Source organism: Xiphophorus hellerii, chromosome 18 (assembly GCF_003331165.1).
Source record: "Xiphophorus hellerii strain 12219 chromosome 18, Xiphophorus_hellerii-4.1, whole genome shotgun sequence".
NCBI lineage: Eukaryota > Metazoa > Chordata > Actinopteri > Cyprinodontiformes > Poeciliidae > Xiphophorus > Xiphophorus hellerii.
This window is the reverse complement of record NC_045689.1, coordinates 5,141,137-5,153,786: the sequence shown is the minus strand read 5'-3', so window position 1 is coordinate 5,153,786 and position 12,650 is coordinate 5,141,137. Positions and strand designations below refer to the sequence as shown.

Sequence of the window (12,650 nt, the reverse complement as noted above, 5' to 3'; positions counted from 1 at the left end):
CTGAAACCTCTGAGCTAATTATTAAGTATGGACTCTCCAATTCACTCTGGAAAGTCTAATCGACTCCCACGGATCGTTTAAATCCATTTAGCTTTTATGTTTATAAACCATCAACTGTAGGATTTTTTTTCTAAATTCTTATTTTACTGTTTTTTAAATTTTTGGATTCTGTTTTGGTGATTTTTCCAAAATGTGGTTAATACCAACACAGTATTTGGTTTAAGATACATTTTTAGCTAGTGTGCAAATTGTCTTGCTGATAAGTTGAAGTGGACTATAAAAATAAAAGCTTGGCTAATTTGTTGTTGGCTAATTTGCATATTAGCTTAATAGCTTGAACTATTTAGATACAAGCTAAATACGCTCAGGTAAAACTTTTTTGTTAAACTTTGTAAACTGATAAAATCTAATTGGAAAATTGAAATTAATGTATTATTTTCCCAGCCTTAATGTAAAGAAAATAGTTTTGAACCCAGCCAGGCTTTGGCACCAGGCTGATAACGGGCCGGATGATTCTGCGTAATGAGGTCGGATCAGCTCTTTCAGGTAACTCGGTCCTCCCGGTTTCTCCTCCTTTGTTCCTCTCTCGTTAAACATCTCTGCTCCACCGAGCTATAATTAGCGGAGCTGCTGGTGACCCGGTGTAAACGCAGCAGTTACTCTGCAGGCTAATGGAGGAGCTGCATTGAAATACATTTATGCAAATCTAAAAATAAGTTAATTAAGTGGAAAATTGCATGCTGACTGACATGATTTTGTGTTTCACAGGGATGAGCTTGGATCAGCCATCATGTTTGACATTATTTGGAAATGTTCAGAGGGATTCGATATTCTGAATTTTAAAAGTTAAATCTTATGCTTTTTTATTCTCATTAACAAAACTAAACATTTAGACAAGAATTACATGAAATAAAGATGAGATTTAATTTCTGACATGCCATCTCTGCCAGAGTTGGGTAGCAACTACATTTACTTAATTGCATTTTCTTTACTTTTTGGGGGAAAAAAATTACTTTTAGGAGTATTTTTACTGCACTGCACTTTTTTACTTTTACTTGTGTAATTTTATTATGAAGTATTTTTACTCTTAATTGAGTAAAATTTTCTACCCACTGAACGAAAAACAAACAAATTTTAACCAAAAAGTCACCAGACTCAGACACAGATCTGCAGTTTTTGTTAGTTTCATAAGATTTTCATTGAAAGAAATTAATATACAAACATTTATTTTTGACTGATTTTTGTTACTTATATGGATTTCTGTAATTTTGGTCCTTAAAATACCAAAATTTCCATTTAACTTTATAATTTTTTCCAGTATGTAATTTTTAAATATTAAATAATTGATAATTTGATCAGTTACTCAGTACTTAAGTTTTCATTTCACCAAATACTTTTTTACTCTTGAGTTATTTCTTAGTCGCCTACTTTTTACTTTTGTAAAAATATGTTAAAGCAGTGATATTCTTACTTGAGTACAATTTTCGGATACTCTGTCCACCTCTGTTCATTAAACTCTTTTACTCTCATTAACAAAGCTAAACATTTAGATAAGAATTACATGAAATAAAAATGTAATTTAATTTATGAAACACACAGAAAACTGTGCATCGCTGCACGAATTGTCAAATTATAACTTGTGTTTAAAGGGGAAATAAAATAATCTGAAAATAAGAAACTGTCAAAACTAAAGAGCAGTCAGGTTTGATTTTTTTCTTTAACGTGTAATAAGCCGTTATCTGTTTATTTCAGCCTGTGGTTTCCATCTGCAGCTCAGTGAAGTTTCCAGATGAGGATCTTGGTGAACCTGAACGTGTCGGAGGCTGATAGCAGCTTCGCCGCAGGACGCATCAACTGCAGCGAGGACATAACCCAGGGCGCAGCGTCTCCGCCACCGGCTGGGAGGAAAGAGTTTCAGCTTCACTGAAATGAGGGAAAGTTCACTTTTTACAAAGTCCTGGATTCAGCTGGACGACGTTAAAACTGAAGTTACATCACAACCTGAGTCATCACCATGACAGCAGCTTTACGCCACAACGACTGCATCGCTACAGAGCGGGAAAATAACAGCAACATTTTGGTTTATTAGGGGAAAAAACCTGAATGTTCATTTTTCAAAGTCATATTTTCACCATGTTATTCATACATTTATAAATGTCCAAACAAAATGTTTAGTTTGAAAGCTAAGAATTTAGTTTAAAAACTAAATAATTAAATATTTATGTCCAAATTAAATAGTTAGTTCCACGTAAACATGCCATTCCCAAAAAAACATTTATAAACTAAACATTAGCTTAATGTTTAGCTTGGTAACAAAATAGTTATGTCCAAGCTAAATATTTGGCTAATATGTAAATTAACTTGCTGATAAGCGGAAGTGGACTATCAAAATAAAAGCGGGATTTTGCAGACTGCTATTTAAACTCTGCTGTTGACTAATTTCCATATTAGCTAATTATAGATGTTTGAGTGAAATGTTTTTTGGAAATTATATGCTTAGTTTAAATAAATATTTGGAACTAAACATACATATTTGTATGAAATATCTAGGTATTTAGCTAAGAAACTAAATATTTAATTTGGAGCTAAACATTTAGTTTGCAAGTTATTTTTTTAATGCAGGTCGTCTCATTGAGATCCAAGATCTCCTTAACAAGAAAAACAAAATGACAAACACAGCAAATATTTAGCTTTTATTTTAGTTTTATTTATACTTAGCCTCCCAACTCAATATTTATCTAGGAAGTTTGTGAATTAAATGTTTAGTTTGAAACTATGACATTTATAAATGTATGAATAACCAGGTGAAAATATAACTTATAATAGGATAAACAAACCAAAATATTGCTGCTCATTTTTTACAGTGTAACACTACAAATGCAGTTTATCCACCCAGAATGTCTAAGAGTTTTTAAATAAAAAGTCATTTAAAAATGGGGAAGGATAAATATTCTACAGTCCCAAAGCCAATCGGGTCAAAAACGTCCAGAACCAATAAGGTTTGTTCTGTAAATAGGATTCACCTTTGACCTTTCAACTGTCAAGTAAAAATGTTTAGTCTCTGCTAAGCAGCTGCTACTTGATAACCAGTGGGGGGAAAATAATGAATAAGGTTTTATGTCCCACTTCCTGTGTGGTTAAAATGTTAAGTAAAGCTAAATATAAAACTAAAAGTCTGGTTTGGGCCTCGGTGAGTCCCGCCTCCACCAGCTGTCAGGTTTCACGGTGAGCAGAGAGGATCTGCGGTCCTCTGGCGATTTCCTGCATCACGCTTCGTCTCACCTCATGTAAACTTCTCTCAGCTTAATAAACAAACAAACCCGACGCCTCAGCCGCCCGACACTTTCTGCTTCTGAACTCTGATTTACACACTTTTTGAGTTTGTTTTTGTCACAAACTCTTGATTTGTAGCTGCAATATGAATAATTCAGTTCAGCTTGTTTTATCCTGTGTTGCTTCTTGACTAAATGGAAAAAGCTTCATTTATTAGTCCTGGACATGATTCGGATTGAAATTCTTGCCATCCTGGGGTAATTTAATCATCTGAACAGATTAAAAGTCACATTAAGCAATAATGCAGCCAACGCTCAGATGCTAACTGAATTATTTACCTAAAAGATGAAAGCAAAAAGTTTTACAAAATTGCATTTTTACCTTTTTGATAGAAAAATCCAATAATGTGCTCAGAGAAATAAGAGAAAAGTCCAATAGTTCTGTCTAAATTTAGATTAGGTCCAATTTATTATATTGGTAACTTGGGATATTGGTACATCCCAAGTTAGAATAATAAAGTTTTATTAATATATCCCCTTTTTTGCTGCTTTATGCTTCCTAAATATTCATGTTGGTTTGATAATAATCAGTCATATTTCATTAGTCAACTGATCCCAATGGAACCAAAGTTAATATAAAAAAATAATAATAATACACTCAAATCATACCTGCTTTAGGGACTTTTTAAAACAGTTTACCTCTATAAATCATGAGAAATACTTAACTATAAAAACAAAGTGAGATCTAATGGTTTGTTTATAGACACAAAATGGAGAACAGATGAAATGGTCGCAGATCAACTCTTAAAATACTAAAAGCTGACAGAAACATTTTGTTTCCACGTAATAAAATCAAAAGGATTCATTTAAGCAACATAAATGAGAATGTGTTGGGTGTGTGTGTGCGTGTGGGTTTGTGTGTGTGGGTGTGTGTGTGTGTGTGGGGGGGGTGTGTGTGTGTGTGTGTGTGTGTGTGTGTGTGGGTGTGTGTGTGTGTGTGTGTGTGTGTGTGAATGATGAGAGGTGAAGAGAGTGGCTGAGTGCCGTTCAGTGTCAGGCATGAAACAAAGAGCTGCGCGTGACGAGCCGCGAGGAAGCGAGGGATGACGGATGGAGGAGTGGAGGAGAAAACAAGTGGGAGCCTGAGAGGAATGAAAGAAAACGGGAAACACGCAGCGCTCTCAGAGGCCTCCCCACACAACGGCGGGTCGCCACAACACGACTGGAAGAAAATAATGGAAAGAAAAAAAAATGGTGGCGTTTTATGGAAACTACCGTTTTCATTTAAATGTAAATAACGCCGATCAAATCTCAAAATATCTCTCATTTTGTACAACAAACATAAAATACAAATCTGACGTCATTCATGGCGGTCTGAACGACCCAATACCTAGTTATCGTGTGACGTCACAAGTCCGTGACCTGCGTAACTAACAGTCGCTATGGCAACAATAAACAAGTCACACTAGAACTAACTCTCGCCTCGTTCCTAGCTTATAAACAATATAAGTACATTACAAATATTACTCGATCACAGTTTTTGAGTACTCTACACAACACACCTCTGTGTAATGCCAACATAAATATCAGTGATATTTACTGCAGTATTTACCGTCGAACTAGCAAAATTAGCATAGCTAATGTAGCTTTTAGCTGCTAGCCAAGGCGGTGTACGTGTTTGTTACTACATGTACTCACTCTGCCAGCCACCAGAACCTTGTAATTTACACGCAGAGTTTGTACGTCCTTTGCAAAGCCGTTTAAACATTGATTGTATGCATCCGTTGATTTCAGCTGAAGCTCCTCCATGTTGTTCAGACTCTTCGTGCTCATTAAGCAGTGAAATATATCTTAGTATGAGATGGCAGGAGGCTTGTCCACATCCTCTGACATGTTTTCCCTCTCCGTCTCATTCGGCTCGATCCCGACAGCAGCCATGGTCAAGGTTTTTCTTTGGTCTGAAGCCATGGGTCCGCTATGAATTGCGCATGCTCTTGCCTACTAAGATGGTGTGGATCACTTCCGATTCAGACTTGTGGAAACTATGCATTCAGATTTTTTCCAACTCCCCCGCCCCCCGAAAAACTGTTCTGAACCATTTCCATCAGAGGAACTAAATTTGATCATTTTCAATTTTCTGCAGTCTGAACGTCCATGTCGCATTTGATCAGACTTTTACATTATTGACGTGAGACATGCTGAATAAATCTGCAGTTTTGCTATTTAATTTAGGAAAAATGCACAAAACTTTGTTTTGCTTTCTGTAAATAATGTAAATATATCATTAAAGGGTTAATAATAATTCCATAATTCAAAGTAAAAACATCTACAGACCAGAAGTTTGATGAAATACCAAACTTAAATCATAAAATGCATCAGTATTGGTGATTGTACTTACTTGGTTTTGGATTGATACTGTGTCGAGTTCCTGTACTTTTCTCCCAGTGCTAACTAGTAACAACCAATCAGAGATAGGAGGCGGGTCTTAGCGCTGTCAATCAAACTGCGCCACAGGATGTGTCTTTTGCCATGGTTGTTTAAGAAATGAGGAGTTACTCATTGCATCAGCTGGGGTTAAATAACTTGTTGCCAGCTGAAAGATAATCGCCTATGCAGTACTTATCCAATAGGAGGCTTGTACCTATTTGCTTAGTTAAATCCAGGTGGCGACTTTTTTTTTGGCCAGGCAGTGTATCAGGACAGAACTACTGGTTCAGTTAGCTTTTGGCTGGACTGGTTTAAGAGTTTTGCACAGGACTGTACATCGCTGTTGTTTGGCTCTGAGGATTGTTGAATTACTGCAAAGTAAATGTCCCTTTTCAAAATGTTCCAGTTTGCACATATTTTATGATGCAACATAAATTAGTAGGAGGTGAAAACAGGAAACGCTGATATGAAGAGTAAAATTTAATAAAGTCGAATCACTGAGGCAATAATAAGTTCCTGCAAGGCCATAAAAATCTGCAAAACTGCACTGAGTCTTATCATTTTAATTCCAGCTGAACAACTCAATCTTAACTACCTGGAATTAAAAAATCAGCAGTTTTTCTATCGTTTTAAACAGTTTACTGAACACTTGGAGCGAGTGTCACACTGTGAGAACGATCAAAGCCTCAGTGCAGCACAGAGAGAAAACAGCAGGAACCCGGATACAGGAGCCAATTGTTTCTTTTCCATTCCTCGTGTTTGCTTCAGATTACGCAGAGAGGCTGCAGGAAGCGCCGGTCATCCAGAAACAGCTCGTCCTTCCACTCCAACCAGACACAGAAACTTGGTCAAACCCACCATTTTCAGTCCCAGATGAAGACTCCCTTCAGTCCCAGCACTAACAGGAGAGTAAACTGGTTCCCAAAGCTCCAGTTTGGGTCAGAAGAAACATGCATTGCTTTAACGGTGACCTAGACACTTCCTAGAGCAGGTTAGGATAGCCTATGGCCTATACAAAACATGTTCATTACATTTTTCCACAGAATATTCTTGGATAATCAAAATTTATTCTCCCTATTTTGAACCGTTTTAGAGCCTCTGTCGCATTAAGTCTAAATCAGCTGCTGCTGGCCCCCAACTCACTTTACACTCGCACATGAAAATAGCTGCAAACAGATGCGCAATTACTCAACTGTACATCTTTGAAAAGCAGAAGTGGAGCTTCCTGCAAAACACAACAAGAATGCAGCAAGCGGTTTCTGGATGGTGAGTCAACCACAAAACACTTGTCTTTTCCAGCAGCCATTGTACAACACGTCTGAAACCAGCTGACCAAACGTGCTCGAGTTTCACTGAGGTTGCTAGGTAACGGACTGGTCTTTAAATATGCACTGTTTACTGGAAACCAGCCAACAACGGAACTCTGAACTGATCCGACAGACAGCGAAGGTGGAAACATGGCATGTATTTCCCTTATATTATTTTCCCATTTTATTAGTGAAATAATCTACCAGTGAAACTAGTACATTTCCATCAAAATGAAGGATTAACTGACTTAAAACAAGCTGCTATATCTTTCTGAAAAGTTTATTGTAAGATAGTTTTATCTTATTTCAAGTGTACTAAAATATTTGCACTAGAAACTAGATGAAATTTGATGTTTTTGCAGAGAAAAACACAAAATCTTTAGGTTTGCTGCAAAAATGTCTCAGCAGACACAGAAGGACATCAAGCTCAAAGTGCGTATAAATATTGCATTGCCAGAAGGGTAATAGGACAATAAATCCATTCATCCATGGGTTTTTTTAAAGGCGCAGTATTAAGTATTTAGCACCATTTGATAGCATAATCAAGGGTCCATTTGTCTTCATTTGTTATGAAAATGTTGTATCAAATTTGACATAAAAGAAATTTGACTTAGTACTTCAGCAGCTTGTAATTGGGCCCCTGTCTCTTTAAGAACACTCATTCAGGAAGTCATCTCAACGTTTCTCCGTTAAGCCTTTACAAACATTTTTAATAGCATTGGATTGAGAACTTTTACATGATGCCGCCCCTTTAAGAATTGGGTGGCAGTGAGATTAGAGGTCATTGCTTTACTTTCAGACTTCCTTGTCTAAACTAACACATTCCAGTTCATCCTGGAGATGAGTCTAGATCCCCAGATCCTGCTTCTCCCCATAGATGACTGGCCGGTGACACATCCACAGATTTTACTCACAGCTCTGACTTCCTCCCTCTGATTCCAGCCACCCTTTTCAGGCCCACCCTGGCCGCGGTGTCAAATGCACACCGAGTAGAACATCAGGATGAATCACGGCAGAGGCAGAAACCAATCTGCTCCTCCATCTTTATTCCATCAGTCCTGAACAAGAACCTGATCCCCAATCTGACTCAGAAACAGAAGTTCAACTCAAAGCTAGCACTCCCTCATTTTCACCTGAAGCCGGGTTCTAGCGGTTCAGTCGGATCCAGGAAGAGATGCGTTTCCTGGCAAAATGATTTTCCAAGTCTCCGATTAGGTGGATATAATGGAAGTGAAATATTTTCAATATCTTTGAAAATTTACATCAAAAACATCTGTTATCTGATTGGATGGTTTGATTTGTGATCGTCCAATCAGATAGGAAATCAAAAAACAAAAATTTTTTAGTTTTAATTGTTTTTTGCTGCTGAATTGTTGAATAAATATATACAAAGATAGAGAGACGATATGGGCACCCTTCTGTCAAATTTTAATCGGAGTTTGATGGATGAGTGATTAATGACCCTAATTAAATGATTTTGATTTCCGGTCACATGATGCCCCTCCCCCACCTTTCCCACCCATCCCACACACAGATCCGTTATTCCCACGCCTTCAGACCTGTATGAGTTGTAAGAATAATACAAGTAAAGTATGAAAAACAATAAGTGTTAGATAATTGAGAATAATATACAATATAGTATATTTAAACAGGATGTTGTAGTTACCTCTGGTTTTAAACAGAATATTTTTCCCGAGACACTGCGGGAAACGGGGAAGGACTGCGAGGCAGGTTAAAAAAAATCCTAGTTGGGTGATTCTCATGACCTTTGGGGTCAAAACACATGCTGTGCAAGGAAACTCTATGTCACCGACATCCTCTGGCAAAGAATCGATAACAATGATGGTCAGTCTCTGGTTTTAAAACGGAATATCTTCCTGATCGGGTCTGCTATCAGCTCTTGGAATCTGCATATGTCCCCACCCAGACCCCCCCTGCCATGGGTGCTTGTCTGTCTGTGTGTGTGTGTGTGTGTGTGTGGGTGTGTGTGTGTGCGTGTGTGTGTGTGTGTGTGTGTGTGTGTGTGCGCACCCGTAAGACTGAACACATACCTCTACAGAAAGCCTAGAGTTTTAACTGTTTTACTGCTTTATTTTATGGTAGCACGATTAGTCAGTGCTGACTATGAGTTTGTGATTTCCTTCATCACTTAAATTTTAAACTCTTATAGATTTTTTTTCTGTAACACTTGCTAGTGTGAAACATGTCAGTAAATGTTCCTCATTTGTACACGTACTTCTGAAGAACATGTGACAGACAGTAAACAGGCCTACGTGAGGCTGCTCAAATTTAACTTTAATCTTTCCGCAGTTAAAGAATTTGTCCAGACTTTTCCAGAATTTGGCCCGGTATCATTGTGAATGATTTTGTTCAGTTTTTTTTCTTGCTGTTGAATCAACGCTGATCTTCCCACTACTTCATGTTTTCTCCAAAATAGTAAATCTTGGTTTAAATACATTTGAAACTCATAGATTTTTTTTCTGTAACACTTGCTAGTGTAATACATTTCAGGAAATGTTCCTCATTTGTACACGTACTTCTGAACAATATCTGACAGGGACTAAACAGGCCACGGTGAGGTTGCTCATATGTATCTTTCAGCTTTCCCTCCACCCATTATCTTACACACTTTAGTGTGTTCACTAACAAAATATAATACACCTCTATTTTTTTAAATTTTTCATTATTAAAACTTTTAAATGATCAATGTGAACCATCAGTCTGTATTAAAATAGCTAATATAATTCATATTATTTATTTAGATTTGATGTTTTAATGTGTGCCCTTGGATTTATATTGATTTATTGAATGTGTAAATATTTATCAAACTGAAGTAAAACCCAAAACTACAAAGAACAGAATTGGTAGACCCTGTAGGTTGAAAGAAGTTGCTAAAAAAGTCTAGTTTGAATCTAGTAATGCTCTTTGAAACTTCCTCTGAGGATCATTGTTTGAATTTTCTCATTATTTCCCATCTAGCTGGTTCTCTGTCAACTTGAGACTCAGAGCAACTTCACCTTCGTGAACTCATCATCACCTCAACCCCACAGAGACCAAGAGGAGCATCTCCAGAAAATCTGGGGCCTTCAGTCCAGGACTGTTGTCCAGAACTCCAAAGTCCTCAACAATCCCTCGGTTCCTCTATCGAAGCAGAGGCTTTGGGAAATCCCCAAGTCCAAGTCCAACCCATCGGTAAAAATTAAGCTTCAGCCCATCACGAACGTTCAAGGACTCTCCAAACCGTCGAGGTTGTTCAGCTGGGGCGACTTTTACTCCAACATCAAAACCGTCAAGCTGAATTTGCTGATAATGGGGAAGATCGTGGATCACGGCAACGGCTCTCTCGGCGTCTACTTCCGTCACAACTCCACGGGTGTTGGCAACGTGTCGGTCAGCCTGGTCCCGCCCATGAAGGAGGTGGCGTTCGACCTGGAGCGCCAGAGCGTGGTCCACCCCAAGGAGTCGAAGACGTTCAACTGCAGGGTGGACTACGAGAAAACCGAACGCAGCAAGAAGGTGATGCTGTGCAACTACGACCCGTCGAAGACGTGCGACCAAGAACAAACCCAGAGCCACATCACCTGGATGTGCTCCAAGCCTTTCCAGGTCATCTGCGTCTACATGTCGTTCTACAGCACGGATTACAGGCTGGTCCAGAAGGTCTGTCCGGACTACAGCTCCCAGGTCCCACCCTACCTGCCCACAGGGTAAACATGGGGCCAGGTGACGAGGATGAAGGGAGGATGCAGTTTGAGCCGTTCAAAACTTTATCCTAAAATATATGGAATGCTGTTTGTACAGTAAGTGAGTCAAATATTAACAGCAATAATTTGGATTATTTAGCCTGTTATAAGCGGGGAAAATAGGTTTTCTTTCCATATTCTCACCATATTATTCATTCACTTATAAATGTCCCAGTTTCAAAGTAAATATTCATTTAGCAAGTTACATATTTAGTTTACTAACTAGATATTTAGACCCAAACAAAAGATTTAGCTTGCTAACATTTTAATATTTAGTTTGGAACAAAATCTTTAGCTTGCTAACTTCTTAATATTTGTTTGGAACTAAATATTTAGTTCGGAGCTTACAAGCTAAATAGCTTTATAGCTTGTAAGAAACAACCTACCTAAATATTAGCATGTTAGCTCACTAATGTGCTAATATTTTGCTAATATTTAGCTTGGAGCTAAACATAAATTAAATATATAGCTTGGTCATTAAATATTTAGCTAAATAGTTTGTAAACAACATATTTAGCATGCCAACTTGCTAAAACTTTAGCTTGGAGCGAAATATTTATCTTGCTAACTTGTTAATATGAGCTAACTATAAGTTTGGGAGCTTAATATTTAGCTAGCTAACTTACTAATATTTAGTTAAACTAAACAGTTTGTAAAAAAACATATTTAGCTTGTTAACTTGCTAATATTTAGCTCAGAACAAATATTTCACTGATAAGCTAAATACTTAGCTTACTAGCTTAATAGTAAGCTAATTAGCTGGTAAATATTAGTTAGCTAAACGTTAGCTTACTAATATTGAGAGATCTAAATATTAGTGAATATTTAGCTTACTAATTAAATTGAGCTAATTATTTAGGTTAGTGGTAAATATTTAGCTTGCTAGCTGAGCTTAGTTTTGTACTGTAATCTTAATATATGAACGAATAACGTGGTGAAAATGTGACTTTGAGAAAATGTGTATTTTTCCCTCTTATGACAAGCTAAATATAAACTTTTTGCTTTTAATTTTGATTCTGTAACTTTACAAACGGCACCTTTTGAGAACATGCTTGATTAAACATAGTAAAATATATGTTTAGGTGATGTCTCCTGTTGAAAAATAAATGATTGTAGCTGATATTATTTTTCAATATCTATCAAAAATGGTCAAACTAAAAGGAACCAGAATGATCTGGAGTTGAATATGTAAAAATATAACCTTCATAATATCGCCTTTTTTTTTAAACTTTTGCAGTTTAAGTTGTCTGGTGACAGATATTTTCAAAATAATTTGTCTTTTTTGTGATTTTAAAATACATTTCTACCATCTGCTTATGGTGTACAACAAGAAAATGTTGTATAATTCTCTGGAGTCATATTTGCAATCAGTTATTTTGGTTTTAATTAAGAGTTCATAATGTCTGATCCAAACAGAAACCATAAATCAACACACATTCAGCGCATTTAAACCTTAAATATCTAAGATAACCAGAGAAAAAAGCTGTTTTTTAACATTGATTACATTTACTAAAAGGGGGGGAAAAAACTTTCAAACTAAGTAAACTTAAAACTTATGTAAAAAAGTTATTTGTTATTTAATTTCCCTTTGGGAGTCAATAAAATATTTTTTATTTTAACTTGAAATTTATTATCGATTTATTATAAATTTTCTTTCCCACTCTCTTTTTCCACAATACAAAAGAAAATAAATGTTTGACTAAACAAGCAAAATTAACTTCAAAATGTATAGATATTGAAAAAAGTCCTATAGATCATCATATATGGCACGTGTGTCAAACTCAAGGCCCGAGGGCCAAATCTGGCCCGCCATAGCTTTTTATGTGGCCCTCTAGACTCCAAATCATAGCAATGGGCCCCTCCAGTTTTTACAAATAACCGCAAAATTCACACAAAAATCA

At 36.8% G+C, this 12,650-nt stretch overlaps 1 protein-coding gene across 1 annotated transcript; it reads left to right on the top strand.

The window, feature by feature from the left end:
* The first annotated feature begins 7,402 nt into the window (after positions 1 to 7,402).
* LOC116707941 (neurexophilin-1-like) lies at positions 7,403 to 11,972 on the top strand. Its single transcript, XM_032545647.1, has 2 exons — positions 7,403 to 7,438; positions 9,986 to 11,972. The coding sequence occupies exons 1-2, from the start codon at positions 7,403 to 7,405 to the stop codon at positions 10,715 to 10,717; spliced, it is 768 nt and encodes a 255-aa protein (XP_032401538.1). The 3' UTR covers positions 10,718 to 11,972.
* Positions 11,973 to 12,650: the final 678 nt, after the last annotated feature.